Raw genomic sequence first — 16608 nt, 5'->3', positions numbered from 1 at the left:
AAAAAAAAAAAAAAAAAAAAAACCAAAACCTCAAAGCAACCACATGATTGCCTTTCTCAGATAAACAAAATGCATACAACATTAGAGAATAGACAGCCTATAGCTCAAAACACTATTATTCTTCCAACTTCAAGGCTTTTGTACAGCAAAAATTCAGACACATAAACCAAGAGACCATTGTGTCCATTTAAGAATCCACTGGCTTATTTCACATTTACATACTAAACACAGGTAATAAATAAAAATTCCTGCCTTTAAAAGGAGAGGGCATTCCCTCCCAGTGTGTGGTACTGCTCGGATTTGTCCAAGAGCCATCTACACATAAAATAAAAAGAGTACATTACACACAACATCTGAAGCATCATTAGCTCATTTTTTCTTGCACATTAAAAACCTCACTTGCAAATATAAACATACTTAAACAAAAGGAAACCAAGTATTACCAGAAAGGGCCACACATACAGTCCCATATGCTATCAGAATCTTTTATAAAAGGGCAAAGTAGCAAAATTTATACAGATATCAGAACTAAAACAAAAAAGTACACACTTCTAAGTGCAGAAGTGTCAATGTTTTTTAAAAAGAGAAAACACTATGAATCCAGTTTTAAGCAATGTTTAAAGTTAAATATGAAACACACAACAAAACACTAAAACAATATAAAAATGGGATGCCTGCAACAAACCAACCTTAACCTTTAAAGTGAATTTTGAAGTAAATTAATGAAAGGAATATCAAAAGGCTCATTCAATAAATGAGAAAACTCAGTAAAATGCTTCCCAAATAACTTATAATTTTATTTTGTTTCTAGCATTAACACAGTCTGTGCAAACTCAAAGCAAGCATAATCCTAAATGAAACAGGGCAAAAAAGAACTGTTTTCTATTACAATAATGCTCTCTGATAGCCTCAAACCATACCTACCTCTTCTAGGACCTTTTCAAAACCCTATCTTTCTGAGACTAATAGATAGTAGCATTTTGATAAATCAATAGACAATACTGAAAATCTTATCAAATGAATACTGTGGAAGGTAATTATTCTTGTTGGCTATAACTTACCTCCATCTTCTAAGGGTCTCTTTTGTCCCCCATAACCATAGTCATTTGAATTCAATGATGTACCAGCATCACCCCCAATTTTTGCTGCAATCTTAAAAGAAAAATCAGAATACTAATCAGGGTATTAATGCTCTATGTACTTCTCAGCACTAAATTTCCTACAATAAAAGATATACTATCCTTTTTAAAAACATTAGAAAGATCCACTTATTAAGATTAATTAAAACTACCATTAGTTATTCAGGGAGCTAACAAATAATAATGATCTATTAAACTTATGATTTATTCCCATTTAAAAAAAAACCCACATCTGGAAACAAAATCTTTTCCATCCTTTGATTTCAAATCATAGCATTTACAAACTATATCTTGGGGATTCAAGTGCACTGTATGGGACTGACAGGTACTGATGTTAAAAGGGAAGTTATCCCGGCACTTAGGAGGCAGAGGCACGTGGATTTCTAAGTTCGAGGCCAGCCTGGTCTACAGAGTGAGTTCCAGGACAGCCAGGGCTACAGAGAAACCCTGTCTTAAAAAAAAAAAGAAAGAAAGAAAACAAGACAAAAAGCATGTGCTAAGCTCAACTGAACCAGAGGGAAATGGCTTAGACTGTGGCTGTCCTCTACAGCTAGGGTTATAAACACTTCTGAGTTTACTTGAAAACCACGGAAAGGATGCTTATTCATCCTCCACTCATGTAACAGTTCTACAAGTATCCAAAAGAAAAGGCAGTGCTTGGTTCATTCAGAAGAGCAAGCAACACTTTCAACTCTCCCCTTGTTGGGGGATGGGAACTTGGTCTAGGCCAATCCTAACTTCTCACATGCTAGAAATAAGAACCCAGTAATGTTTCTATTAAACACACATTAAGTTTGAGTAATGTCTTTGATTTTAATCCACAGAAATAATCCAGGCCTTCCACTTGATTTTTGCTCTACTCTATTTCTGGGCTTTCTTACTTCAAGCAAAGTCAAACCAAACTAGCATTCACCACTTTCTTCAGTGACCCTTTCTTACTCAGAAGATGATGACGTGAAAATGTCTGTCTCCTACACTTCAGCCCACACTTTCTATAGTAGTTTAAAGAGTGGAAGGGCAAATCACTTCTATTGCTTCCTAGGCAGGGTCTACACCTGGTATGTATGTATGTATGTATGTACACACACACATTTATTTGCCCCAGGGAAAGGGGATGGGGAGATGAAGAGAGGGAATGGTGTGAGGAACTGGGGGTAAGTGGGCAGGAATGTAAAGAAAATAATTTTTAAAAATAGACAACGTGTGCCAGGATCAGTGAAGGCAGACCTGTAATTCCAGCACGCAGGAGGGTGAGGCATAAAGGCTCTCATTTTAAAAACAAAATCTCAGCTGGGGATGGGTGGCACACACCTTTAATCCTAAAGGCAGAGGTAGGCCTAGTCTGCAGTGAGTTCCAGGACAGCCAGAACTACATAGTGAGACCTTAATCCCATTACTTATACAGGGTAAGGTCCAGATGGAATTGCTACATGTCCGGAATGTCCAGAGGTGTAAAAGACACTATTATCTCTAACACATATATTATCATAGCCAATGCTGGCTAACAACGGAATCTATCCATAGTTTTTCTCACATGCCCACCTTTTTCCTCCTCCTATGCTATTCTATGCTTATTTGACTAATTCTCTTAAGAGCTGTCATCAGAAACCCTCAACCTTTGCACAGATTTGTACAGCGAGCTGCAGTTTCTTGTCTATTATATCCTCACTGCACTGTGTGGGTATCACCCACCATTCAGTAAGGCACCCTTTTCCAGAGGCATCCTGTGTAGCCTGCCTCATAGCACAAATATTTATATATCTGCCGTGGTTTATTTTATTAATCAAAACATCTTCTACCTGCTCACTGGTGTTTGATCCTTTTATCTCACAAGACTACAAATTTCACACTTAAATATCTTCCAAAATGAGTGGAGCACACCAGCATTAGAGACGACTCAGTGGGAAGCCTTAAATCTCATGCCTGCCTGGGCTTTAAGTAGAAACCCTGCATCAAAAAATTTCCTCAGATGCCCAGGTAGACACACTTGTCTCTGAGCTTGTCAACTTACACCTGACTAAAGGATCCTACATGGTAGGAGAATCAACTCCCACAAGGTGTCCTCTGACTTCCACAAACACATCATGGTGTTCATGGAATCCCTCTCCATGAATAAAAAACATTTTTTTTCCAGCATCTATGCACTAGATAATTAAGTGTGCTTGCTATATCATGGTAGATTTGATAAACCTTGATTGACTCGGTAATCTTTCAGTCCTGAAGGAGGAAAATTAGGAAGTTTCTAATATAGTCAAAACTGGCTTTTAAAACCTGTTCAACACTAGCACAAAGTGTCAAACAACCACAACAAAGTGCCATAAAGGTTTATTCTGGCTTACAAATTCCGTACCATACTTTTTGGAGACAGGTGTCTCTTGGCCGTCCTGACTGGCCTCAAACTCGAGAGTTCCGCCAGGCTCTGTCTCTCTCGAGCGCCGGGACTCAAAGCCGTGCACCACCTCGCCCGGCAAGGCAACATTATATATCATTTTTAAGCTACAAAGAAGCCAAGGGGCTACCTGAAGACATTGTAGTTCAGATTAGGGGAGAGAGAGCAATAAAAAAAAAAAAACCCTTTCAAATATGCAAGCACTTTTTGTTTCTCCAACCCCTCTTCATCTGGGGAAAATGGTGCCTTCGGGGCAACAGTGACGTCCCCACGTTACACAAAAGAGGTTGTAGGTTTCGACTCGGGAGAGGCAGATTCAAACTGAAAGCCGGGTAGGAATGGGCCCGGGGCCATTTTGAGATGGGGAAAGGATTGGTGGAACGCCACACAAATCCCGCCCCGAGGAAGGACGCTGGGGGGGAAAAGTGTCCCTTGTCAACGCGAACGAAGGTGAACGTTAAGTCTCTTTACGGTGAAGGTGGAGACCGCTAGCCGGACGTCCCTGCCTGCCTGCCCTAGCCATCGCCTACGCTCCCAGAACCTTCCGTGCGCCGGTGTCAAACGGACCCGGACCCACCCGAGGGAGACCGGGGCCGAGCACACCGCGTGGAGAGGCCGCGGTGCGGAAGTGGAGGCAGGCCCTGCGGCCACGCTTGGGGAGGGAGAGCGCGTGAGGCTCCTCCCGTGAGAAGCCGCCATCTCCGCCGGCCGCAGCACGCTGCCCGCGGTGCGAGCGGGGCCAGGGCCAGGCCCACCCCGCCGGCGGCGCCCGGGAAGCCGCCGCCGCCGCCGCGCGGGGCACGCTCACCTGCCGCGCTCTCTGCAGGGCATCTTTGAAAGCATCGTTAACTCCTCCTCCGCCGCCGCCGCCGCCAGCTGAGCCAGACGACGGCGGAGGCACTGTCGAGTAGTCAGCCATACCCACGCTACCGCACACGCTGCCGGCCGTCTCCTCGCGGAGGCTCCCCTCTCGGCTAACCGCTAAGAAAGGAAGAAAATGGCGGCCGTCGAGGCTGTATCACATTCTTGCACGACCATCGTGCCGTAAAGGGGCGGGGACTAGGGTGTGGAAATCCCGCGATGTCTCGGGGCCGACGCGCGATTGGCTGGAGGAGCAGGGTGCGGAGGAGGGACGCCTGGCGGAGAACCTCGCGAGACTTGACCAGTCTCTCACGAGAGTAGGGTTGATTCCCGGCGCTTCCTCGCAGCGCGGTTGCGGGCCATTGTTTCCAGGCCCCGCGGGTGAGCCGGCGATCTCCCAGGCGTTTGCCACCCGCGGCTGTAGGAAACCTCAGGCCGTCGCGGATCGGGGAGTTAGTGTCCTTCCCGGTTTCCGTAGCGAGGGGCTTGACGTCGTCGGGCGTGGACGTCACGCAACAGTGTCCCGCGAGCGCGCGGCCTCCGAGGCCGAGGGCCGCGCGGGGCGTCCGCGGCGACGCTGCGGAACCGTCTGCGGCCGGGCGGGGGGCCCAGCATGCCCCGGGGCGCTGACCAGCCCGGCCGGTCATCAGCGGGGATGAACTCAGACCGCCGGGCCCTTAGTTCTCGAGCCGATTATCTACTGAGTCTATATGTAAAATAATGTGGGCGAGCGGATGGTGACAATATGACCGCCCTTTGTCCTTTAAAAACGTGAGTGTTGCAAGTTGAGCGTGTAGACACCTAGCCTCGTGTGTCTTTGGCCGAGCTTACCGTGGGCCCCTTAGCGTGAACACGTCGTGTTCTTGACACACCCTGGCTTTACTTCGTTTTGTCCACACCCACGCCTCTGCGGGTCATCAGATAAGTGTAGTGTTCTGAACTTCTCATTTCTGGACTAGATGGCTTTGGAGGCAGTTTCTAGTATTTGTTATATATGTCAATAACCACATTTCTCCAGATCGTCCTGAACGTGTCTTAACTATGCTAGCCTAACGCTAGCAATTACTACGGTGAATGAGAGTTCTTGGGCCCTGTTCTGTTTATACTTAACTATGCCACAATGACTAAAATGGACTGTCTAATGTATGATGGTTTCCCCCCTACCCCGCTCTGAATCAGTCTAAGAAGCATTTTTCTTATCACCAATCTTAGAATGAGAAATATATTCCTCTGGCTTTCTGATAGCCGGAAACTTATGTGCCCACTTGTTCAGTTACCAAGTCAGGTCCTTGCAGATACAAACAGCCTGATTTTCTGAAAACCAGCCAGCTCTGTCTTAGCCATTTTATAGCTCAGCTTGTCCTGTTTGACCTGTTCATAGGTGTCTAGGAATGTTCTTGGATTTAGAAAAACAGTAAATAATTGGGCACAGATTTAATCATAGCATTATATAGGCAAACTAGCTGATGAGAATATTTCAGTCGTGTTTTGAGAAAGTTTGCCCAGCAAATAGCATTTACTCATCAGGAATTGATGTTTTTATTTCATTAAGTAGATCTGTATACTAACTAGATGTTCTGGTTGAAATAATTCAGAGTTTTATTTATTCCCCCCTCTAACCATATTAGCATCGCTTAGGTTTTTTCTAAATATGAAAGGACCTTCATTTCTAATTTTTCACAACATTGTATATACTGGAAAGGTGGGATTTCTAGAGTGAAATACATTGAACCCAGCTTACACTAAGGTTTCGCATCCTCAGTGCTATTGAGAGGCTGGATAATTTTTGGCTGTATGATTAGCATGGTACATTATTTTGCAGCATCTTTGGCCTCTAACTCTTCCTGCCTTTTCTCTGGCCATCAGACAGTCCTTATCAACTCTTGCCAATGTATGAGGCCCAATACTTTTTAATCCTGCTGCTTCCAGCCCCGGCCAAATTACTATCCCTGTGATCTCAGACCAAAAGGGAGCACTTTAGGTTTGCTCCTTCTTGTTTTAAAAAAGTAAAAAGGTAAGGAATTTGTAGAGATGGGGAGATGACTCATCAGTTAAGAGCACTAGTACTCTTCCAGAGGACCAGGGTTTAGTTCCTACCTCCCACAAGGTACATACATACACATACAAACAAAACACCTGAACATGTAAAAAAAAGTTGGCCAGGTGATGGTTCAGAGGCAAGTGGATCTCTGAGTTCAAGACCAGCCTGTGCTACAGATGGAGTTCCAGGACAGCCAGAGCCACACAGAAACCCTGTCTGAAAAAAATAGTTTGTACAGAACTATATATAAGGATTCAAAAGTAACATACTCAACATAGAGGGGTATTGTATTAGTCAGGGTTTTCTAGAGTCACAGAACTTACGGAATGTCTCTCTATACTGAGGGGATTTATTGTGATGACTTACAGTCTGTAGTCCAACTCTCCCAACAATGGGCAGCTGTAAATGGAAAGTCCAAGAATCTAGTATTTGCTCAGCCCCTACGAGGCTAGTTGTTTCAACTGGTCTTCCGTAGAAGTAGATGCGAACATGTGCTGACAAACACAAGTAGGTGAAGAAGAGTGAATCTTCATTCTTCCAATATTATGTAGGTCTCCAGCAGAAGGTGTGGCCCAGATTAAAGGTGCCTGGATCTGGGGCTTGCTTTGTCCTAGGCTGACCTTGAACTCACAGATCCCTTTGCCTCAGCCACTATGCCTCAAGATCTCCATGCCAATATCCAGGTCAGAAACTTGTGTCTTCCAGTCCTAAGATGTGGATCACAGGTGAGCCCTCTAATTGTGGGTTATAGTTCATTCCATATATAGTCAATTGACAACCTGGAATAGCCATTACAGATGTCATCCAAGGACCATACCCTTCCCCACCCTTTTATAGCTCAAGCATGCCTTCTTTCTGACTGTATGACAAGCCATCTTTTCATGATTTTTGTACATTTCCAATTACACGTGTTAAATCCTCTTCCTCCACTACAGCAATTTGTCCACCCTGCTAGCCAGGGTTTCCTACCTTAGTCTGGATTCTTGCTCTTCCCTCTACCTAGGTGCTCTGTAGCCCTAGGCATGCGTGATTTGACTGCCTCACTCATGCTTCACCTCAGCTGCTATGAAGATCACTGCGACGACTCCTCGTGCCATTCAGCAACCACTAACTTATTACCATGCCCTATAGCATTTATCTGTGTCCTGTGTTTATTTTCTTAGCTCCCTTAGAGTGTGAACTGGAGAGCAATGACTCTGTCCCATCAGTATCAGTTCCTAATACTGTGTTGACAGTCTAGTTATTTGTTGAGTAAATAAATGTTGAAAAACCTAAACTACATTTTAGTTCTTTTTTTTTTTACCTCTTTTTTTTTGTTTACCTTGAGCTATCTGTCTCAGATTTCTCATCTACATAATGATCATAACCTGCCTTGTCATTCTCAGAAGAAGCATTTCTGAACTCTTTAGGAGTGATATGGTGCTGTGCAAATGGAAGTTGGTACCCCTAAAATATGTTAATTCGTCTGGTATTCTCAGGACCAGGAATGCTAGATAGTCTATGGATTGTAGTACACTTTAAATCATATGTTTAAATAGTCTTGGTAAAACTCAGATGGCTCATCAGGTAAGAGCTCTTGGTGCATTAGTTGAGGACTTAGTTTCAAATTCCCAGAATCCACATAAAGAGCTGGGCACAGTTACTTGACAGGCCCCTAACACTATGTCTGGCGGGTGGCAGAGACAGGATCACTAGGGCTTGCTGGCTACCCAGTCTCGCTGTAGATTCAGTGCTTGTCTCAAGAGAGTAAGGCAGAGAGAGACTGATACAGCACAATATCTGAGGTCTTCTGGCCTCTGCATATGTGCATTTATACACACTGTGCACATATGCAGATTTTAAATAAAAAAGTTAACATAACCTTGGAACAGGGTAGAGAACAGCATTTTAATCAGGGTCTGAGACTGGAGGTAGCCAACATACACACAGAGAAGGTAACTGCGGTTCTTTTGTTCCTTGTCTGAGATAAGGTCTCACTAGTGTAGCCTTGGCTTTCCTAGAATTCAAAATATAGACCAGGCTAGCCTGACTCACAGGAATCCATCCTCTGAAAGCTGTCCCCTTGCCCATTAGCTCTGAACAACCAAACCATCTTTGAGGTGAAGCTCCTTGATTCATAACTCGCTATCTGCTTAAATAAACAGAAACCTTAAAATGCCAGGGTTTTCTTTTTTCCCCAGCCGTGTTATAAATCAAAACCAGGGCCTCCTGTACAAGCAAGTTGTCTTGTCATTGAGCTATATCCAGATAAGGTAACAACTTTTATAGTCTACTAAAGCTATTATCAGCTTTGTAATTCAAGGTAGAACCGTATTTCTTTCTTCCTTATTGCAAAAATATTTTAATATAGTCATAGTACAATTATAAAGTCACATTTCTAATATATATAATAATATATAATATATATGTTCAAAATATTAATAAAATCTATCTGATATTTTTACACATGTATTTTGATCACATTTGCTTGGTGTTTTATATATTCAACATCTAGTATTTGAGCATTTGGTTCTTTTTTTTAATATTTACTTATTTATTTTATGTATATGAGCACACTGTAGCTGTACAGATGGCTGCTCCCTCCAGGATAATTCATTGTAGCTGTCTTCAGACAGCACCAGAAGAGGGGGTCAGATCTCATTACAGGTGGTTGTGAGCCACCATGTGGTTGCTGGGATCTGAACTTAGGACCTTCGGAAGAGCAGTCAGTGCTCTTACCTGCTGAGCCATCTCACCAACCCCCGAGCATTTTTTTTTTTTTTTTTTTTTAGATTTATTTATTATTATACATGAGTATACTGTAGCTGACTGGTAGCTGATGCACCAGAAGAGGGCATCAGATCTCATTACGGATGGTTGTGAGCCACCATGTGGTTGCTGGGACTTGAACTCGGGACCTTCGGAAGAACAGTCAGTGCTCTTACCCACTGAGCCATCTCTCCAGCCCGAGCATTTGGTTCTTAAGAATGAGTTCTAGTTGTCTCGCTAAGGAGTTCTAGCTGTGTTTCTGAGGAGGCAGAATATAAATAAATCTTTTTTTTAATCTGAACTTTATTAGAAAATATCTTTTAAGATGACATAAATTTGAGTCCTAAAATAAACAGTTAAATAGTTCGAGAGGATTTTGAAGTGATCATAAAACTGTAATTTTAAAAAAGACCCCCATTTTCAAAGGTTCCTGCCTTAATATAGGCTCCTGTGGTTTCACATATTCAGTGTGTAGAACTCAAACCACCTTGCTTTTGTAATCAGGACCTCTACTTTTCCTTCATAACATTTCTTCCTGGAAAAAAAAATGGGTTGAAAACTGAAGATCTTTACCAGAGGAAACCCTTGAGTAAAGAGTGGTGGATATGAGATTTAAGACTCACTTGAGATAACAGTGTTGTTTTTAGTAGAATTTTATTTTTTCATGGTACTTTTATAACTATGATCATTCTGGAATTTGCCTTCTGATTCTCTTTATGCTTTTGTATTGTTTTTTATTAGTTCTTTTCATTTCAATTTGAAAATACATTTAAAGAGATACATACTTGAGAGAAAACTGGAATTAAATTTTGAAGAATACATAAAGATTTTGAAGTTACTGTTTTTCTACGGATTTATCATAGTCATTTCTAGTTGTAGCAACTAAGGATATAAAGACTTCTCAGAATCAAATGTAGTCTTTGTCTTCATTTTATTTCTTCTTTTCAAGACAGGATCTTGTGTGATCCAGGTTGGCCATGAACTTGACATTGATTTGATGATTGACCTATAGTAGGTTTGCAGTAATTCTTCAGTTTTTCAATCCCATAAAAGAGCTGGGTGCTGGAGTCTGGGCATGCCTAGTACACAATAAAAATGCCACCCTTGCACAGATACTCTTAGTGTATAGATGCCAGTGAAATAATGAGGGTACTAGTCAGGGTTCTCTAGAGTCACAGAACTTAATCTCTATATAGTAAAGGAATTTGTTGATGGCTTACAGTCTAGTTCAACTCCCAACAATGGACTGAATGGAGTGCAAGGATCCAGCAGTTGGTCAGTCCCACAAGGCGAGCAGGCGAAGGAGAGAATAAGCCTTCCTTCTTCCAATGTCCTTACTTAGGTCTCCAGTAGAAGGTGTGATCCAGATTAAAGATGTGTGCCACCACATCCTTAATCCCAGATGATCTTGAACTTGGAGAGCTTCCTGTCTTAATCTGGAATTCGTAGCTACTGTGCCTCAAGATCTCCAAGCCAAGATCCAGGTCAGAAACTTAAATCTCTCATCCTCCAGATTCGGACCACAGATGAACCTTCCGATTTTGGATTATAGTTCATTCCAGATACAGTCGACAGCCAGAAATAGCCACTACAATAAGTCACTTTGTCCACCCTGCATTTCCTTTCATCCAGTTATTTACAGTAGTCTAGTAGTCCAGATCTGTAGTTCATTAGAAAGTGGATTGAAAGATTGGGATAGGAAAAGACTAATGATCAGATGGTTCATTCATCTAGCAAACCTTTAACTCCTAGTGTAACTTATAGTACTTAGAATAACTTGATGAATGCTCATTGTAGTCATCTCAATTCTTAGACTGTTTTTAACCCTGAGTAAAGAGCTTAGTCCTGACCAAGTCCCAAGTGGAGACTTGCTGTTAGATCAGATAGTCCTGAGTACACCCGGCAGTGCTGGTCCCAACTCTACATGCTGAAGCTCTGGTTCTTTGTTTATGATCCTGTTCTCTACAGAGTATCAGCTCTTAGGGCACTGTTGCTGTTGTTGTCAGTAGGCCTTTATTAACAGACCTATAGCATACATGTAATGAGCTTGACTTTACCTTCAAATGTCTTATTCTTAAATTCTCTTTGCACCTTTGTTCAGCCCAGAAACCAGCATTTGATACCCTTCCTAATGTGCACATCTAGTGACCATAGTTTTTAGTGGTACATCATTATACAGTTAATCCTCACTTCTTGCCAATTCTGTATTTTTATCCTCAGATCAATTTTCAAGATGATTTGGGATCATTTGAAGATGCACACATGCAGAGTAGCACCAGCTTCAAGTTGAACAAGTAGGGCTTTGCATTCTTTTTTTAAAAAATGTATGTACTTAATTTCTGAGTCTACACACACGTGCTAGTGGCTAAAATGGGCTTCGTCCTTCTCTTTCTCTTTCTTTCTTCCTTCCTTTTTTTCTTTTCAAGTTTTGAGATAAGGCCTCTTACTGAAGCTGAAGCTTGAAGCCTCACAGCTTGGCCAGTGAACAGGGTGCAGGATCTGCCTGCGTCTGCTCCCGTAGCACTGCCATTGCAGGTGCCATTGCAGGTGGCAAGCCTGGCCACTTTTGTGTGAGTTGTAATTTGGCCTCAGATCCTCAGACTTGCACAACACTTGAGCCACTTCTGCAGCCTCAGGTCTTTTGTATTCTTGTCTTAGCAATTACTATAAGTAAATCCTTTTAGGTTTATTTAGTATGGCATTCTTGTTGTCTTTGCACTTTTGTTGATTTTTTTTATTTGAAAAATCAATTTCACCATTAAATGGATCCCAAGTACAATACTGAAGTGCTTACATTTCTAAGTATAAGAAGCTATGGCCGGGCGGTGGTGGCGCACACCTTTAATCCCAGCACTTGGGAGGCAGAGGCAGGCGGATAACTGAGTTCGAGGCCAGCCTGGTCTACAGAGTGAGTTCCAGGACAGCCAGGGCTACACAGAGAAACCCTGTTTCGAAAATACAAAACAAAAAACAACAAAAAGAAGCTATGATATACCTAATAGAGAAAATATGTGTTAGGTAAGTTCATTCAGGTGTGAGTTATACTGCTTTGGGCTTTGAGTTAATGTCAGTAAGTCAACAATATAAAATAGGAATCTGTAAGTAGGAAAACATATAAAAAAGAAGTTATGTGTTGGGATGGTTGATGAAAATATGACTGAGGCCAGCAGGAGCCTGTATTTCCCTTAGGTATAATGATTCACAATTTGCTAACTCAGCATCTGCCACAGTTATAGAAAGTAAATTTGAGGGGGCTGGCGAGATGGCTCATTGTGTAAGAGCACTGACTGCTCTTCCAAAGGTCCTGAGTTCGGATCCCAGCAACCACAGAGTGGCTCACAACCACCTGTAATGAGATCTAACACCCTCTTCTGGCCTGTCTGAAGACAGCTACAGTGAATTACGCCGGAGCGGGCAGGGCGGCAGAGGTCCTGAGTTCAATTCCCAGCAGCCACCCACATGATAGCTCACGGCCATCTGTACAGCTACAGTGTACTCATACACATTAAATAAATCTTAAAAAAATAAATAAAAGTAAATTTGATTTGGGGAAAATGGCCAGTCGTTTATGGTCAGGATTGATGAGTTAGATATAAATGATCAAACTGACCAAAGAAGTATAATTATGAAGCAGTCTTTCTGAACCATTATAACACATACACTACCTTTTGAGAACAGGTTAGCTTATACTCCAAGTATTCCTGTATATATTATATATCCCCCTTGGTAGGTGTGACCAGGTTGAGAATCAATCTACAGATTTAATTTTTCCATTAGTCAAGAAAAAAGATGTTGACTTTTACTTTATGAGGGTTTATAATATAAAGTATATTTTAAAGGAATTTTGCTAAAAGTGGATCTTTTTTTGTTTAGTACTTTTAAGAAGTCCTTTTATGAGGACTGTCTTGTATAGTGTGGAGTCAGCAAACAGTTTGCATTACTCCGTACATCTTAGGCATTATCGGCCATCAGCCCTGGATCTAACTTTCTCCCACTGTCTGGTGAGAGGAGTGATAGACAGTGAGTTCCTTAAGTATTTACTGTGCAAACCTTGTGTGCCAGTGGCTGTGCGCCTGCTGTTTACCCTCCACAGTGCAGACAATGGTCTGATCTATGAGGTAGCAGAAGTGTTGTATTGATATGCTGACTTAGTCCATTATTATGTGCATGCGCATGTGCGGATGATGTTGAAGGTCAGAGAACAGTTTTGTGAGAGTACTTTTTTTTTTCTCCATCATGTGAGTCCTGGGGATTGAACTCAGGTCATCAGACTTGGTTGCAACCACCTTTACCTACTGAGTCATCTTGTTGGCCCAATTAAGACTATATTTTAAATACATACCATTACTATTTCAATTATTTTTGATATCTTAATTTTTAAATCTCTGTACTCTGAAGGCAAAACCAGTAGTTTGAGTTCATTATATTTGGAATTAAGCAGTCAATTATCCAGTTTTATAGCAGTTGGTGAGTACTATAGGATAGGTTTGCTCACTCTTATAAATATCATAGTACTTCTGGTAGCTGTCACTAAGTCTGAATTGTGGTTAAGTCTCTTTAGTAGCATCAGTTTATGTCGGCATGGATGTAAAGTGATTTTTAGTAAAATTTGGTACTGATATAATGAAATCATTTTATAGCTGCAAATAGTAAGTTAAATGTCCTGCTGCTAGGCCGTTAGCTGGTCAGTGTTGGCTGACAGCTACATGTTTCCATGTGGCAGCCCCACGGCCTCTCCCTGCCTCTCCTTATGTGATGAGTGCTTCTTTCTTTGTACTATATACTACTTTTCTTTTTGTTTTTTATCTTTGTTTTTTTGTTTTGTTTTGTTTTGTTTTCAAGACAGGGTTTCTCTGTGTAGCCCTGGCTATCCTGGAACTCACTCTGTAGACCAGGCTGGCCTTGAACTCAGAAATCCGCCTGCCTCTGCCTCCCAAGTGCTGGGATTAAAGGCATGAGCCACCACCGCCCAGATATACTACTTTTCTTCGAAGCTACAGCACTCCCCCCATACTGCCCTCCTCCGCCACCATCTGGTTTCTCTTTTTTTAAAAAAAAGGTTTATTCATTTTATGCATATGAGTACATTGTACTCAGATGCACCAGAAGAGGGCGTCAGATCTCATTACAGGCGGTTGTGAGCCACCATGTGGTTGTGGGATTTGAACTCGGGACCTTCGGAAGAGCAGTCCGTGCTCTTACCCACTGAGCCATCTCACCAGCCCTCTAGTAGTTTTTAAATCAGCTGCTTAAAGCAATTTTATTTTTACCTTATTTTTAAAAGGCTTGTTCTTTAAATTTTTACCTTATATCTCTTTTGAAGATAATTAAATAAGTATATATATTCAATTATACTTTAGGGTAAATACTACAAAATTGAGCAATTAAAATCCTCAAAAGTTGATAGGAATTACATACCTGTGGTGATAAAGTACTTAGGCAAGCTAGAGACAGTAGTAGTCCCAGGAGAATCACATCTGGTAACCGTCTCTCTCCTGTTGACCTTTTTGGAGTTGTTTTAGAAATGTTTTTTGGACAGTTAAAAATATTAACATTAATAAAACTTTTCTAAAAATCACTTTACTTTGCTAGGAAAACTAGAAAAAACATTTCACAGGTTTTAAAATTGTCCTTTAATATTTGAATGACCAAACAATTAAAGAGCTTTCTCCCTTTTTTAGCAATGAGGATACAAGTTAGAGCTGCTTGAAGTATTAATTTATTATCCACTCTTTATATCCCTGTGGCAGGCCCCTTCCTTCCTCTCCTCCCAGTCCCATCTCACAAGCCCCTCTTCCACTACCCTCCCCCCGTGGGTACTAACCCCCCTGGGACATCAAGTCACAGCAGGACTGAGTTCCAAACTTAATGTTCTCTTAGTGCTTACAAGCTTTTAAGGAAAGTCTAACACATACTAGTAAGATATGGTCATTATTAGATGACTACTTGTTTGATTGCTTTGAATAATTTAGATCCACCCAAAATAGGAAAAGTAGTAGAACAGACAGAGACCAGTATTCTTTACTTTTTATGCTAATACTGGAACAGTGTTTATTGAACTGTTGTTGCCACAGCTGCTGGGTCTCTGGCTCCTGCCTGTAACTCTAACATTCCGGAGGCTGAAGCAGCAGGATTATGAGTTCAAAGCCCACTTGCATTATCTAGTGAAGACCCTGTTTCAAAATAAAAATAAAACAAAAAACTTGCCAAAGAATATTAAGCTTACTGTTAGGCTATAATTATGGAAAAGCTTTATGAAAATTTCTCTCACTTAAATACCAAACATATACACATATATATGCATACATATCAGAGGGCATACAAAAGTATTTTCCAAACAGCAATTACATAATTGCTATTATTAGAAAGGCTTAGAAGAGTTTCAAGAAATCAGACATGAAAGTCTGAAGGAACCTTGGCTTATGGAAACATGGGGATGCGAGAGTCCTTGGAGGTCAGCCTGACAGTTACTTACTTGTTTTGAAAAGTGTGTTTTTGCAAACTGAAATCCAGAGTAAATGGAGATTTTATCAGTAGTCTTTCACTGATAGCAAAACAGTTTGTACAGCTTAAAATAGTGTAAAATTTTAATGTATATGTCATACATTTCAGTGTTTTAATTTTTGTGGGGTTTTTTGTTTGTTTGTTTGAGGGGCTATTAAGATAGGATCTATACACATAGCCCTGGATGTCCTGGAATTCACTGTGTAGACCAGATTGGTCTCCAGTTCATAGAGATTCTCCTGTCTCTGATGGAATTAAAGGTTTACGCTACCCACCTGGATTAATAATAATCTTTTAAGTTTAACTCTAGAACAATTTTACTTAAGTGGCAGAGCTGACATAAGAAACCAAGAACATAAATAAATATACACATACTTATGTCTTGTTTTTGTTTTTTCTTTTTTTAATTGACTTAAGTTTTATTGCATAATGATGAGAAAAGATACATAATTTCAATTTATTTGAATTTGTTAACATTTAAAAACATTTTAAGTAAATAGAGTTACATCACATTCTCCTTTTCGTTTTATACCCCAACTCCTCCCAGAGGCCCCCCTTCAATACCTGCAATACCTTTCTTTTTTATCATATATATATAATATGTATATATATATATATATATATATATATATATATATATTGTTGTTGGTGGTGGTTTTTTGTTTTGTTTTTCTTTTTTTTGTTTTTTGAGGCAGGGTTTCTCTGTGTAGCCCTGGCTGTCCTGGAACTCACTCTGTGGACTAGGCTGGCCTCGAACTCAGAAATCCACCTGCCTCTGCCTCCCAAGTGCTGGGATTAAAGGTGTGTGCTACCACTGCCTGGCATATTCTTTAAAATTTATAAAATATTGTAACAGTAAAAATGAATATTATATCACTATTAGTTTTTTTTTTTTACTGAACATAAATAGATAAAGACTTTTTGTT

At 41.0% G+C, this 16608-nt stretch overlaps 2 protein-coding genes across 24 annotated transcripts in view; one reads left to right on the top strand and one right to left on the bottom strand.

Annotated features, from left to right (window-relative positions):
- Fubp1 (far upstream element binding protein 1) overlaps positions 1–4629 on the bottom strand; it is a 29333-nt gene extending 24704 nt beyond the window's left edge. For 9 of the 18 annotated variants that reach the window (XM_031375853.1, XM_031375856.1, XM_031375854.1 and 6 more), the window contains exons 1-2: positions 4337–4578; positions 1062–1152 (exon numbers count right to left, since the gene is read on the bottom strand). In XM_031375853.1, coding sequence (XP_031231713.1) covers positions 1062–1152; positions 4337–4447 — 202 coding nt within the window. In that variant the 5' untranslated portion in view covers positions 4448–4578. Of the gene's footprint in view, positions 1–252; positions 316–1061; positions 1153–4336 lie in introns of all 18 variants that reach the window. The other 9 variants (XR_004119899.1, XM_031375850.1, XM_031375848.1 and 6 more) reach the window with 3 other exon arrangements.
- A 302-nt stretch (positions 4630–4931) lies between these two features.
- The window catches only part of Dnajb4 (DnaJ heat shock protein family (Hsp40) member B4), a 26477-nt gene continuing 14800 nt past the window's right edge, over positions 4932–16608 (top strand). For 2 of the 6 annotated variants that reach the window (XM_031375866.1, XM_031375867.1), the window contains exons 1-2: positions 5046–5160; positions 11399–11472. The gene's annotated coding sequence lies outside the window, so the exon portion shown is untranslated. Of the gene's footprint in view, positions 5161–10643; positions 10663–11398; positions 11473–16608 lie in introns of those variants that run through there. The other 4 variants (XM_031375869.1, XM_031375868.1, XM_031375870.1 and 1 more) reach the window with 4 other exon arrangements.

Source organism: Mastomys coucha, unplaced genomic scaffold (genome assembly GCF_008632895.1).
Source record: "Mastomys coucha isolate ucsf_1 unplaced genomic scaffold, UCSF_Mcou_1 pScaffold16, whole genome shotgun sequence".
Classification (NCBI taxonomy): Eukaryota; Metazoa; Chordata; class Mammalia; order Rodentia; family Muridae; genus Mastomys; species Mastomys coucha.
This window is presented reverse-complemented; position numbering and strand designations above follow the sequence as displayed.